Source organism: Anguilla anguilla, chromosome 7, assembly GCF_013347855.1.
Source record: "Anguilla anguilla isolate fAngAng1 chromosome 7, fAngAng1.pri, whole genome shotgun sequence".
NCBI classification, from domain to species: domain Eukaryota; kingdom Metazoa; phylum Chordata; class Actinopteri; order Anguilliformes; family Anguillidae; genus Anguilla; species Anguilla anguilla.
In genome coordinates, this window is record NC_049207.1 from 20,763,094 (window position 1) to 20,778,201 (window position 15,108).

Genomic DNA, 15,108 nt, shown 5'->3' on the forward strand with positions numbered 1-15,108 from the left:
GGAAGGCAGGCTGCCAGTTCACGTAGCCCCAGCTTGTTGTGCGGTTCTGCGAGCCTCCCTGTTCCCTGTAAATGTAATTAAATCTCTGTGCTGACACAGGCGCGGTTCCCTGAGAAATTGCCTCCGCTTTTTTTTTTTTTTCAGCTCTGCCTTCATTTGCATTCAAATGGGGGGATATTTACAGTGTGTCACGCCATCTTTAAGATTGGCTCGATGTTCAAATGTCATTATGGGATTTGTGTTTTCTTTTTTCTTTTTCTTTTTTTTTTTGTACCTCCGGATGCCGTCAGTGCATTAATTTTCCGTTCTGTTGAGTGGATACAGAGGAGTTTAATTAACTCCGGTGTTTTCTTTTGTATGTGATCCCAGAATTGCCCCGGGGCAGTCCAAACCAATGCTGCTGGCCAATGTTCTGCACTTTAGTCAACAGTGATTGTCCAGTGCTTCTCAGCCTTAGCATTGTGAAGTACAGTGCTGTTGTTATAGTAATGAGATTTGAATGGGTTGCCACTTCTTGTCAGATTTAAAAAAAAGAAAATGCAGGAGCATTTGTGTCAATAAAAATATATAAGCGAGTGATACACCTTCACTTTCCTTTTATTGAAACCAAACCCCAGCCAAGATATTTCTATCATCGGTCATGAGTTGGCATCAAAATCAGGATCCAGTTACCAACAAATCAGTATTCACTGAACTGATTAGGAGCTGTGTTGAACCAAAACCAGCATTATTTAGGAGTGTTATGTAAAATGTTTCTTTATTGATTCCTAGCCCCTGATTGGTTACATACCAGGGTTTGACTCCCCCCTCTCTCTCACTCTCTCCCCAGGATGTCCAGATCGTCAGCACCGATGAAAACCAGGTGATCCTGGCGCTGCAGGAGTGGCATCAGACTGACACCTACAACCTGTACATGTCGGACCCGCAGGGCCTGTACTACTCCATCGTGCTGGAGAACGTGCGCAGCACCCAGCAGCCGGAGGAGAGCGTCCTCATCGACATACTGGAGGTGCGTCCCGTCTCCCGTGGCAACGCCGTCACGGTTCCCAGAGTTCCCATAATGCCCCAGACACTGTATGATGTATTTGAAAAGATTGCTTTAAAAAAATGTACACACTGTTGTAAAGCCAGAATCAGCTGACTTCCACTAAAATGGCCACTGTTTCTCTGTGTATTTACTTGCTGTACCTTACAACTGGTTTGTTTCAAAAAGATATTTTTGTTACTGACTAGAAATTCACACTTGCTAAAAATGAATATCTCCCCCTACTCTTCCACTGCCTTATACATACATCTGAAACAATATTACTCCTAATAAGGACGATTATATTAGCCCTTTGAAGTGTGAATATTAGACTCCTCTTTATTCAAATGTTTCTGATGAGCTTTTTTGAGGCTTTTTTTGCCTCCCGTTCTCCCAGCATAGCCCCTTCGCTGTCTGTGTGTGATAAATCGTGGCGCTTTGTTGAATTAATGAAATAGGCAGCACCAGGAGTATTGGAGCTTCTGAAAGCAAGATTATATTAGAATAGTGGCACCCTTCTAGAGTAATTAATTTGAAACTCATTTGCATACCGGATTAGCTGCCAACAGTGATTGTTGTGTTCCTCAGCCTCAGACAGTGTGTCTAACACATTTACTTCCCATTTGGAAACAGGCATCTCACAGTTGCCACTTGCTGGCATTTCCCCTGGTCTTATGCGCTTGGTAACGGCAAGACCTGTTAAGTAGGTGCAGTTGTTAAAATGGAACATCCGCTACTAGAGCTTTCTGCCATGCCTGTGGGTTTCAGTGAAGCCCCGGCTCGTAAGGATGAGTGGATGTTTATCTAAACCTGCTTCTTAAACATTGAGGCCTCAAACAAGGGCATATTCTGTTCACCTAGTCAGTTATTAATGATTGACATAGCATACCAAGTACAGGCCGTATAATGGAGAAGACTCTGTCTGTTCAAAACCAGATGCGATGCATTGGTGAATACCCTCTAGGCAGCGGACAAACTGACCTGCCAAGATTGGCTGAATGACCCGTTTTTATCATTAATCTTTCTTATGTTTCTTAATCCATTCTACGCCTCTGAAGATAACGAGGGAACAACCGCACAGGAGGCAGAGTTCTGTGATGTTCCGCAGGATACCGTGGGTCATTATTCTGGAACTCATTTTCGCTTCTTGCCCCAGGACACAATTTCATCAGCACACACAGACAAAACGCAGTTCACCCGGTGTGCAGAGAAACAGGACTTTCTCATTTCGGTCGTTATGCTATTGTTGTGTTTTCTATCACAACAAATTACCCCTCTCATAACTCTGGACCATCTTGACACATACCTTGAAAGATTTGGCTCGACGACAAAGACACTTGCGGATTTCTGTGATTACAAATGACACTGAACATTTGTAGTTATGTTGTAGATGCCTCTTACTGGACGTTTGTCCCTGTGATCATATCAGTGACTGATTTGTCTTATTGAGTTATCCTTGTGGATCTTTCTGCTCTGTCAGCCCGGAACAATACAATCCTGTGGACTTTAAAAAGCAGCGAGAAGCTAAAACAGTGACAAAGACATGGAGGATTTTCACTTTTGATGGCCCCTCACACATTGTTGAGTCACATATGCTGTGCAATGTTTGTTGTGAAATGTTAGGCGTTGTCAGAGAGATTGAGATTGAGATGGAGTAAAAATTAGGCTGATCAAAATGATCTTTGCTCTTGTCCAACAGAAATAAACCACTAGTGAACAACAGAAAGTAATGTTCATTTGAAATTTGAATATTGTTGATTTTGTGTGCCTGCCAACTATTCACTGTTCAATCCATAAAATGCATTTTTAGTGCTGTGACTACCCTGGAGGAATTTATTACTCAGCTGCAAAAGCAGCTGAGTAATAACCGGTCAAAAAAAAAATGTTTGACCAGTTGATTGATGCTATCAAAGCCAGTAAACAGCCTTCCATCCATCCATGCTTTATTTAGGTCCGCGGAATCAAAGGTGTCTTCCTGGCCAATCAGAAGGTGGACGGGAAAGTGACGACGCTCATTACCTACAACAAGGGACGAGACTGGGACCTGCTTACCCCTCCTGCTACGGATATGAACGGGAAGCCAATCAACTGCAAACCGGTACGAGTCCCTCAGAGCCAGATCTCTGCAGCCCTCAGCAGGGGCAGCATTCACAGATATAGGATTGGGCACAACATGTAAATGGTAAATGGTAATTGGACTGCATTTATATAGCGCTTTTATCCAAAGCGCTTTACAATTGATGCCTCTCATTCGCCAGAGCAGTTAGAGGTTAGGGGTTAGGTGTCTTGCTCAAGGACACTTCGACGTGCCCAGGGTGGGGTTTGAACCGGCAACCCTCCGACTGCCAGACAATCGGTCTTACCTCCTGAGCTATATCACCCCTATGTATGACATCACTCATTTTTATTGTGTAATCGTTAAACGTGTGTGTACATGCACACAGACTTAGTATGTCAATCCATGAATATGTATGTCCATCAACACAACACACATACCTACTGTACACCAGCATGTGAACACGATACACACATGTACACACAAAAACACACACATACACACACACACACACACACACACACAAGCCCATAGGTGAATCAAAGCGGCTTGTATCTAGCATGCTGCTGATGCATTTGACAGGATGTTCTGTTTATATGGCATAATGCTGACATTTACCTAATTGATATATCTTGATTCCAGCACACTCATATGCACTTACATTGGTTTTGTAATGGATGCATGAGAGCCAGCATGGAATTGGAGCAACTGTCTTGGACATACTGTTTATATGTTGGAGATTATTTTTATATATTGGAGTTATTGATATTGTTCAGACAATGGGTGGTATTACTGTTCAGTTCATCAAAACCCTGTGTTTACACAGCTGAATATTGTACTGAAACAATGCAGGCAGAGTCTCCTTCATAAGGACATTATTAGCACTTGCTCCTTATCCGTGACACCATGGTCAAAGTCAGCCAATGTTAATTAGACAGCTTCTCCTCTGCGCATGGCAGGGGAGACTGGAGCCATCGATCGAGTAGTTTGAAAATCAAATCCCGCTCGTGTTCTTTTGGAGCAGGGTGACAGATTAAACAGAGATAGCAACAGGGTGCCATCTTAGAAGGTAGTTTTACTCTGATTAGTGTAGATAAAGAACAGAGAGGGGAATGCATCAGGTCTCATTGGCCTAACGCCATGTGACCAGGGTGAGAGGAACACAAACATCATTTAATCCACAGTTATGGTTCAGCAGACTTGCCAGCTCTGTTGACTCCTTGACCTCAGACAAGAGAGGTGCCAGAGTTTAAAATCCAGTGCCTTCCAAACACAAGAGCTGCTAAATTCACAGCTTCGTGTGATAAACTAAAACTGAACTTAGTTATGGTAAGCTTAAGTACCACTTTTTGCATTAGAGCTATGTAACTGCTTCATAAGCACTACAGAGCACCTTCATATAGGCACATGGTGTGTTATGTCACCTCTGATACACTCCATGACATACAAAGTGACACACCATATGATGTGTTTATGGAGTGCTTATGAGGGAGGTATATAGCTGTTATGAAGGAGCATTTGTAGGAAGTTACCACTATTTATATGTGCTTAGAGATTTCACCACAGAAGTATGATTCAGAAATTGATGACAACATTTAATACTAGCTAATAAATTAAGCCATGTGCTGCAGATTAATGCTTTTAATCACTCTAATATATGGCAATAAATACTATCTAACAGTGCAGCAAAGTGGCTTTAAATTGCTTCTGTGGGTGATTTATTGTTTACCATTACAGTATGGCTATAGACGATTTAGTGAAGCAGAGGTGCAGAATGACACGCCCCTCTGAGCAGGGAAGGTGGATGACTTTTAGTCGTCATGGTGACTGTTGCTACTGGAAAGAAACAGAGCAGCACAGCAATGACAACAATTGAAGTCATGTACACACACACGCATCTACGCACACATGCACGCGGGCACACAGACACACACACAAATGCATGCCACTGCAAATACAGTAACCAAGAGAGAAACATCATAACACGTCTGGAAGCCCTGACTGAGTCAGGACCACTCTAAAGGTCAGAGGTCATACCGATTTCTCATGAAGCAGCCTGACCTACAAGCGCACAGGTTCATTGGCTGGATCAGCCTCCTGTCAATTGACTCCTAGGTTAATACCCAAGATCGGTTTCTGTGGAAATGGGGGATACAGAGCAGCATGTTCCAGATCCACCCAGATTTTGTCTAATTCCAACAGAGCCAGTTTACTGGCATAATGCATGTTTTAGCCTCTCTTCGGATGGTCTGAAAATGGTACGGGCCAATAGAATCATGGAACTGAAACTTCCCGAACTGAGGCATGTCCAATATCCGTTGATTGGCAGCGGCAGCACTGTACTGTGATGGTTCAGGACCAGGGCTTACAGGTGCAAATCTGAGGCGTGGCCGTTCTCCATGTTCACACCTGTGTCTTCCCAGCCTGACTGCCACCTGCACCTGCACCTCCGATGGGCCGACAACCCCTACGTGTCTGGGACGGTCCACACCAAAGACTCCGCCCCCGGCCTCATCATGGGAGCAGGTTAGTCTCTGTGGCAACACAGTTCTTAGACGGAAGTGTCTGAGTGGGTGAGGGTGGTGGGGGTGGGGTGTAGGGGCAGAAAAATGAATTGCGAGGAGCAATTGATTAGGCAGAGGATTTAATTTGAGAGATATTCAACATGGTTGTTTCTGTGATATTCATTATCGTCAGGTACGTGGTCTGTTTATTAAAAGTTGAGCAAAAATATCTGCAGGCATTAGAGTGCTCGGCAGCGTGGGAATTATTCCCACTGGTTAGGGTTTCTCTGTTAAACGAGCTTAGTGGCCTTGATGAAAAATAATGGGGCAGCAGCCTTTTTCAGTGCGTGATTATCCATTGTTTTGATGGCTATTAAAAGGAGTACATAATGAGTGTATGGGAGAACAAGCACCAGCATAATGCAGGGATTAGTATCATCACAAGGGGTTCTGACCCTCTGGAACTGGTATTATATTGATAGCTTGGATTGTTTGTGTGTGTGTGTGTGTGTGTGTGTGTGTGTGCGTGCGCGCAGTTACTCTCATATTCTAATTTATGGTGCCATTCAATCTAACTGCTACAGCGCTCGACCGTTATCAAATTAAATCATTCATGTTCTCTATTTTATTGATTTTTAGACCAATTAATTTTAATTGCTTCAAACCTTGTTGAACCAAGAGCATAAAAATGACATCTTTGCTCATCTTTCTCAGGCACTAGCGCTGTTATGGCTGGATTTAATGTTCAGCTCACTTACCCAGCATTCCCTGTCCGTACTGGAGCCCCACTATCCACCCCATTGGTGTTCATAACTTGATATTCCTTTTCCAAACCTGCTGTGTGTGTAAATGAAAAAGTAAACATTGGCTCTGTGTGGAACGTGGTTGTGGCAGGGCAGGAGAATTTCAGTTCTCAGAGGAGGTGGAAGATTATTTGTGAGCCTGTCAAAAATAACCTCAAGTGATAGGAAGTCAACAAAAAAAAAATAAAAAACTTCAAGTGTCTTCTATTTCTGGGGTGTGTTTTTCCAAAAGAGTTGCTGCTGTTTTCAAATATGCCGAAGCTGATGGAGGTCTGTGTGTGTAAGCACAGGACATAGGTCAATGCAAACAGGAAAAGGCCCCTGCAATCATTCAATCCCTATATATCTAATGGTTTATAGAGACACTGAGCGAGAGAGGGAGAGAAAGAGTGAGAGAATGGTGGTGAGTCAATAACAGAGGAAAAATCACCTTTCTGAAAGACTGCCTCTTTGTGTGCATTATTGACAGACACACAAAGTGGTCCTTCAGTTTGCTTTTAGAAAAGCTCCCCTCCGCTTGGCCTAGATAGACAGGGTAAATGCGTTTTCTGGGATAAACATTGTCTTTTGAGAGCAAGCCAGACAATAGAGAAACGCTCATTCAGCCAGCCTTGTGCTTATTTGTTAAAACACATGGCCTTTTCCCGCCACAAGCGAAAGAGAGAGAGAAAGAGATAGAGAGATAGAGAGAGAGAGTGAGAGAGAGAGCACTGTAACAACCATAGCAGGCCCCTCTAATTCTTCTGAAAGACAGAAAATTACATTCAGTGTCAGAAATGGTTTTCTTTGCAGTGAGAGGGAGAGAGAGCGAGAGAGAGAGCACTTTGATCCCTTTATAAATTGGACTCAGTGAGAAATGTTTCCTCCTTTATCGGTTTAAAGGGAGCAAATTTAAACACAACGGACCGCATGCTGTCTCCCGGCTGCTGCGGACTGATCCACGGTGGTTCTGCTTACGCCCCGTAAGATCAGGCCGGAGGATTGTCCCGTTCTCCATCGCTTCTCCCTCTCCTCCCTGCAGGTAACCTGGGCTCCCAGCTGATAGAGTACAAGGAGGAGATGTACATCACTTCTGACTGCGGAAAATCCTGGAGACAGGTGAAACGCCCCTTACCTGTAAATGAAGTGAAATGTGGAAAAGGCAGCCAGCGGTGATAAGTGCAATGCAACTGACCTTTTCAATGCAACTGACTTCCCATTTGATTTGATAGTTTTTGTTCTAGAGACCTGGGCTTATTCTCTATTTTACTTTGACGGAGTTACTGTTCCTCCTCTCTCATTGTCTGTGACTCCTATGCTGTATCTACTCTGTCCCCTATATTTTTCTTTTCCTTCCGTTCTTATTTTTAACAGTCGATCCCATTTTATTCATTATCTATGTGCCACTCATACCTATTGCAGGAGAAGTGTTTTTCCTCCTGCTTGCTGTGTAACCCATGTCCTTTCCCAGTGAACATTTTTTGGTGAATAGTCTGTGAAAAGTCAGTAAAACACCGCACATGTGAAAATCTTTCCACATTTGGTTGAAAAGTAAAAGTTTTCTAGCTGACTAGGACTTAGTCAGGCTATATCTCTGGGTAAAACCTGACTATACCTAGTCCGTTTATGTCAAAATGTCTTTCAACCTATATTTCCACTCCTCTAGACATCTAAATTCTGTCTCTTGTTCAGTTGGTTTCAGTGTGACTGTTTTCTCCTTCTGTCCTGTTGCTCCTGTTCGTCAGAGCTCGCCAGGATGTTTCCTGTGATTTCTCTAATGCCACTGTGGATTTCCTGTCATCTTCACAGGTGTTTGAAGAGGAACATCACATCCTGTACCTGGATCATGGTGGGGTCATCGTAGCCATCAAGGACACCTCCATTCCACTGAAAATACTCAAGTAATGTCAAGTATAAATACTAAGTATAATAATAATAATAATAATTGTTATTATTATTATTGTTGTTGTTTTTGTTATTATTATAATAATATATCATCATCATTATATACATTTCACCAATCTTTATACCATTTCAGGCATAAAGGCCACTTTACAGGATCAAATGGCAAGCGTCAATATCAAAACACAATATGGACAGAAAGACGTTAAATACCAATATAGGACTGGTATCAACACTCATACACATAATCTATAGGGCAGGCATTGCCATTTATCCACAGGCTGTGCAAACACTTCAAAACCAACACAAGAGGCCAGAACAGACTCACAGCCAGGTACAGACACCAGGGTACAGCAAACATCAGTCCAAATGAACAGGAAACCAGCCGCAGCAGGGAATGGAGTTGTTCTGTACGGCCTTTCTTTTGTGTACCTCCACAGATGGAACTTGAGCAGAGCAGCAATATCAGCATCTGTGTCTCTTATTGATTACCACGTCAAACGCAGTCAGTCATGAATCGCAAGACTGCCGACCTGGTCTGAATCAGTGAAACAGCTTTTAAGGAACCTCTGTGCTGATATGTTATACGAAGCCCGTGCACATACAAAAGTGTTATTTACTGATTGCGCCCTCAAATTCCTACCTGAGGACGTCGAAAACTGTCGCTGGAACTTCCCCTGAAATCCTTGACATTTCACAAATGCTCTTTACCTATCAGTAGCTGTGTTCCTACTTTGTTGACATCTCAGAGAAATATTGCTCTTATCCACCTGTTTAAATTTGCTTTTCCAAAACCACAAACAGTATCACGTTTAAATATAGGACAACCTATATCTGTAGGCTGGCATTTTCAAATGATTTTTTTTTATAGAAATGCAGTCATCTTTGAAAATATTTTGTATGCATTTTGATGTCATATGAATTTCCCCAAAAACAAACTATGAAAAACCTGCTTTATTCAAGTATTGTGCATTTTTCACAAACACCAGCACGCCGCTCTGGTCTTTTTTCCCCCTTCTTTGTTACAAACCCCAGGGTATCAGCATCAAGACCTAAAATAAAACTTGCTCAAATAGCACACGATCCTTCCCAAATGATTGAAACACATAGTTACAGACTGTAAAACATCACCCCCCGATTGCCAGGAACTTTTTTTTTGATTTTGAAAGGTGATTGTACATTGTTAGCTTCGTCACCCACCGCGTGCATCATAAAGAAAACAGTAATTGTTATGGGTATGTGCAGGCTCTCTTATTGTCTGCACAGTGCAGGGAGGCAGTCGTGATGCCGGGGCTGGGTAAATGAACAGAGCGAGGGTGAGGACTGTCAGCGTGTTGTCGGAGTGCTCGGGGGCAGCGCTCCATCACTGAGCTCCGGTCCTGACAACCTCTCTGCTGAACCCGAGTCTGACCTTCAGTTCGCCACAGTGCGGAGATGCGCGGGCTATTTATAACCCGCCACCAATGCCTGACTCAGAGAGGGAGGGAGAGAGGGAGGGATTTAGACGAGAGATAGAGGAGAGGGGGGGAAACAGAGAAGAGAGAGGGAGAGGGGATGAGAGATGACAATGAAGGAAGGGGGAAAAAGAGAGCAGGAGGAAAAATAAAGAAAAATTAAGTGTGGGAGAGGAAGAGAAGTAAGAGGAAGAAATTGAGAGAAGAAAAGACTTCAAAGATGGAGAAGTGCAGGGGAAGAGAGAGGAGAGATGGAGAGCAGCTGAGAAATAGATAACTATAAAGATTTGTTGGGCGAAAGAGAGAGAAAGAGGAAATGGAGGGAGAGGGGAAAGAGAGACCCCTCGCTCGCCCGGGGCCTGCTGCAGCCTTGCCTGGGCAGTGCTGTGCTTTCACTGCTGTGAAATCTGAATCCCTTTGTGTCTCACTGAGTCTCACTGTTCCTCCACTGCCTACTCCCAGGCTGTTTGTCTTGATTGATTCCCTCAGTCCTGGACATGTAGCAGTAATACCGGGAGACAAGGGAGGAGTTATCTGGATTGATTCATTGATTTAGTTTTTTTTGTTGACAGAATACAGCAAAGACATAAAAAAAAGAGGAGTAGGCCATTCAGCAGGGGCTTCAAATCAGGCCCACACTATGACATCCTCTGCCAGATTAGTGAAGGTGCACACCACTTTTACACACAGCACTAACAATGCGATCTTTGAAAGTACATTTTGACATGGATTATCTGTTCCTCACAGGAGGGTTAGAGGCGGTATTACAGCAACTGAGGTGTGGGCTCAGACAACAGGCTCTGCTTGTACTGATGCCGAATCCAACGCCTGCTTCCCTCTCTTAGGTGTGAGGAATCAAACTCCTTTCACATCAGCGCGAGAGAGACAGCGAGGATCAGACGTGTCCGCAGCTGCAATTTGAGTTAATAAGAAGGAAAGCCGCTGGGCACAAGTCCAATTCCCAGCCATGAGGGACCTGTCACAACCAATGCCCCCGTGTTAATATAAATGGCATGCACAGCGTGATTACCTTTAGGGTGTTTAGCATTTCGGTACGGTTCGATTCAGTGTTCTGTCCGTACCAAATTGATGAACAGGGGCTTCAATACCAGGAGCCACACACTGGCACCGATGTTAAAAATGCTGCCAATGTCCCCTGGTGTCCACAGGACTAATACAGACAATTATTCATGCATTCTTGCGCTAAACGGCTGTTGTGGAACATCTCTCTGGTGGTAATGATGACGCGGACTTCTAACGTTCGTCCCTTCGCAGGTTCAGCATGGACGAGGGCCGCACCTGGACCGTGCACAACTTCACCAGCACGTCGGTGTTCGTGGACGGGCTACTGAACGAGCCGGGGGATGAGACCTTGGTCATGACGTGAGTATGCGTCGGTGCCTTCCACAGCATTATCCATGGTTCCTAACACTGCTCCCAGGGGAACACCTATGAATGCCAATTGTCCCTTTTGGGAAACTTGTAGTATTATGGAACTACTATGATCTAGTACGAAATGCAAAGCTCAAAATACATTGTCATTTAAAAAATGGCCTCACATTATAGGACACGTAAACATGTAGAAATACGTAGTTATCTTCAAACAGAGGTCAGATAAAGACACAGATATTATTGGCTAGTATGGACTGTTTTGACTTTTTTTTTCTCCAGGCCATACTCATTCTAAAGGATTTACAGCTGGGTTAATTGTATTATTGTCTGGTTTGATAATAATCGAATAAGAGTTAAATTACTATCATTACAGCCAAATACTTTTGAAAATGGCAGAGAAAGATCAGAATGCTCTATAGTGCCTTGGGAAATATGTGCTCTATGTGAATAACCATTGAAATAATTAAATAAAATGAGATAAAATTGAATATGTTGAGGTGGTCAGGGTATCACGCGGAGTGCTTAAAGGCATTGCCCGAGGCTGCGGCAGCGTACTCCACCTTTCAACGTGTTTTCAAAAGCGCCGTCTCTGCGGTATCTGGATATCATCAAAGCATTTATCCAGGGCCACTGACTCACTGCTGTCACTTTCAGATGTTTTCTATTCTGAGTTTTCTCCCAATTAGGTGGAGTGACTTGTGTGCCCTGCGCTGTCTGTCGTCTGTAGAGTTTTTATTTAACCAGGGACTGTAGTGCGGAGAGAGAATCCGGTTCTTCCCTGCTCATAAATCACTGCATTTGAGCATCAGCTGGCCAAATTTGGCTTAGTCCGGAGATAAGACTTATCAGCCATTTTAAACCCAGGGCTCTGCTGGCAGGATGGCAGTCTCATCTCCTGTTCAATACAATACTGCGGCAGATGAATTCAGGTCCAGAAAAACAGTGGCAGTCAAAGCCAGTGTCCTAAGAGATAGTATGACAGACAGAGGACAGAGGAGCAGTCAACAGAGACGTGACTCCCGTGTTTTTCGATTAACTTTTTTTGTCACAACATGAAATCACATTTGGTAATTAAGTCTTTGTATAAATTGATACCATCAAGGGGAGTGTGAAGGGCGAGGGGAAGTCAAGCTGAGCTCTGTTTTTGAAATTTTTGGAGTTTTGAAGTTTCCTGTATTCAAAGTTTTTAAGAAGGGTGAAAGTGGGCAGTACATCACTAACTGTCTGGGGAAATCATGCTGGCCCGTGAAAGATGAGGACTGCATGCAGGCAGGCAGAGCGACCAACAGACGGACAGACACACATACAGACCGATATATTAATGTGGAGGCGAAGCCTGTGATCTGTGGGCATAATTCTTGACAGTTTTAACAGGGGGTTGATGGAGTAATGTAATGTTTAATGTAATATTGTTACCACCATTATAAATGTTCAAATCTGCAATCTGTTCTGCAAGGAAGTACAGTATTTTTATTCAGTATTATAATCCTGTTAGTTAGTGCTCACCTGCCCTTCCAGTGCCTGTCTACCCCCCCCCCCCCCCCCCCCCCATCTGCTTAAAAACTTCCTCTGTGTGTCTCACCATGTGGACCAGAACTTCTCATCCTTCCTCAAGAAATAATTACCCCGGCATGGGGGCTTTTGTTCTTCTGCCAGAAGCCCTTCAGCGGGGGAACAGTTACTGATCTCGGTTAAGCACAAAGCACCAGTAAACTGCACGCAGCCGTTCCCTCACACTTACCCCCAGATAAACAGGCATCTGTGAAGTCTATTAACCTGTCTCCTCACCCTTATTCTCTGAGCAAGGCGGTGGGGAAATCATGTTTTTCTATTCACCCTTGTCTTCATAGGCAATGGGGCAGCAGAAAACCGCTCAGACATGCCTGTTCTTCGTTTCTTCCTCGGAGCTGAGAGTAATTAAGGCAGTCATAACCCAATAAACAAGGGAGCCATAAAGTTTATGCACTTTTCTGTTCCCCCTTGTTATCAGAGTAAGCAGGGCAGCTCTTAGTGTATTACCCTCTCTGTTCAATGTGGCAGCAGAATCTGTGTGAACTTATCTATTCACCTTTGTCCTCAGAATTAACAAGGCGACCATGATGAGTATACACCTGTCTGTTCACCCTTATCCTCAGAGTGAACAAGGCAGCTCTAAACTGTGTGAACCTATGTGTTCTTCTACACCCTCATCCACAGTAATCAGTGTAAAGTGTGAAGCCATATATTCTTACTAAACCCTCAGTGTAGTTCAGACCAGTCCCTTCACCCTGACGTGCGGAGCTGCAGAACATGGCTGACCTCCCTGACTGAGCAGGCACAGGCAAGGAAGAGGTGGCGTGGCACCGCTGCTCAGTCAACAGTGAGCAGCATGCGCTGTCGCGCACATGGCTTTAGCGACGCGCTAAAGCAGTCGCCTGAAAGAGCTCGCCTGCTCTACCGAGCCCCGGGAGTGCCTGCTGGCTTACGGAGAGGAAATGCTGAACGTGTTCGCTCAGTCCGCGAGCGCTTCCAGCTTTCTGTCGCTTAGCACGTTCCCTTGGCTTAGCTTAAATCTGTCCATGTTTATTCTGCTCGTTGGAAGATACACTCAGACAGCACCGCGCTTTGTTTTCCCCTTTCTGAATATTTTTTTTTTAGCCGGGCATCATGTCAATGAAAGGGAAACTGCCACATGTTCAATGTTTAGTTTGCTCAATGCCTGTTTCTACATGGCATGTGTTTGTCATGTTTGTTAAACTAAAGGCCACCACCTAGTGGAACTTTGTGAAAGTTCATCTCCCCCACCTTCAGTTTGGCATATTAGTGTGATGTGTAAAAGTCTGTGTGAGAGAATCCTGACAGAACCAAGTTCCATTTGTGTTGCTTTGATGCGGCACATAGCCAAATAGACATCTTTCATTAACATAGTGTATACAATAAACATCTAATTTTCGAGATCGTTCAAGTGAATCGCTGCTCATTAGGGAATGTTAATGACTGCCTGAGAAATATTACCCCTCGCCCCCTTAGACATAATGCTCTGTTCCCTGGACTACATGGCAAAGGCTCTCATTGGTTGTATAATGTCATGTGATTGGGGCCGCAACCGCAGTTCTCATATACCTGAACTGGGCTTGCCCTTGATCTTATCAAACAATGCTTTTTGGTATAGAACCTTTGTCATTGGACAGCCAGATTCCATTATTATTGTTGTTATTGTTTTTTAACACTGTTTCCAAGTTTGTTTGTTCTTTTTCAATAATTTTTTGGGATATTGCCCATTTATACAGCTGCAGATAATGAGATATTTGCCTGAGAAATTCAAGTACCTTACCTACAGATGCAGTGGCAGTTTCTTGTAATGAATTTGATCCCACATTATTCTGTCAAGCATGGTTTGTGGACAAATGTCACCTGGCCTATACTTAAGGGTAAATGTGACATTATATATGGATCTTACCACCCATGTGAAATCTAACACCCTTCTTGACACAGTATTTGAAGGAGAAAAGTGCAACCTGAAGTTAATGCCTGTGCAAAGCGCAGTTGATAATTATACCTTTGCTTTTACATCAACATGGCTCCGAGGCACTCTTGACAATATTTGGCAAAATTGATGTGAAAAGCCTTTATTATCCTGGCATATCTGCCAAAAGGACTATAAAAGCCAGAAAAAAAGGGATGAGGACTACGCCTACACATTGTTGCAAAGAGCTTTCGTCAAACCCTACTTGGTCGTAAAGTTTTGATATGGAGGACTTTTCGGAGTGTTTCTCGCTGAGACTGACTCACGGCTCTAAGTCTGTTTCTTGTGCAGACAGTGATTTTCTTCTTCGTGTTCCCGTGTAGCGTGTTCGGTCATATCAGCTACCGGTCGGACTGGGAGCTAGTGAAGGTGGACTTCCGCCAGTCCTTCCCCAGGCAGTGCACGGAGGCGGACTACGACTCCTGGAAACTGACCGATCTGCAGGTTACTTTCTTTTTCAGGAAACATTCTACGCTCACATCTAACATA

At 43.8% G+C, this 15,108-nt stretch overlaps 1 protein-coding gene across 4 annotated transcripts in view; it reads left to right on the top strand.

The window, feature by feature from the left end:
* The window catches only part of sorcs2 (sortilin-related VPS10 domain containing receptor 2), a 246,459-nt gene that overhangs the window by 213,635 nt on the left and 17,716 nt on the right, over positions 1-15,108 (top strand). For all 4 annotated transcript variants that reach the window (XM_035426346.1, XM_035426347.1, XM_035426348.1 and 1 more), the window contains exons 9-15: positions 830-1,009; positions 2,976-3,122; positions 5,504-5,606; positions 7,409-7,485; positions 8,176-8,267; positions 10,998-11,105; positions 14,943-15,063. In XM_035426346.1, coding sequence (XP_035282237.1) covers positions 830-1,009; positions 2,976-3,122; positions 5,504-5,606; positions 7,409-7,485; positions 8,176-8,267; positions 10,998-11,105; positions 14,943-15,063 — 828 coding nt within the window. The remainder of the gene's footprint in view (positions 1-829; positions 1,010-2,975; positions 3,123-5,503; positions 5,607-7,408; positions 7,486-8,175; positions 8,268-10,997; positions 11,106-14,942; positions 15,064-15,108) is intronic.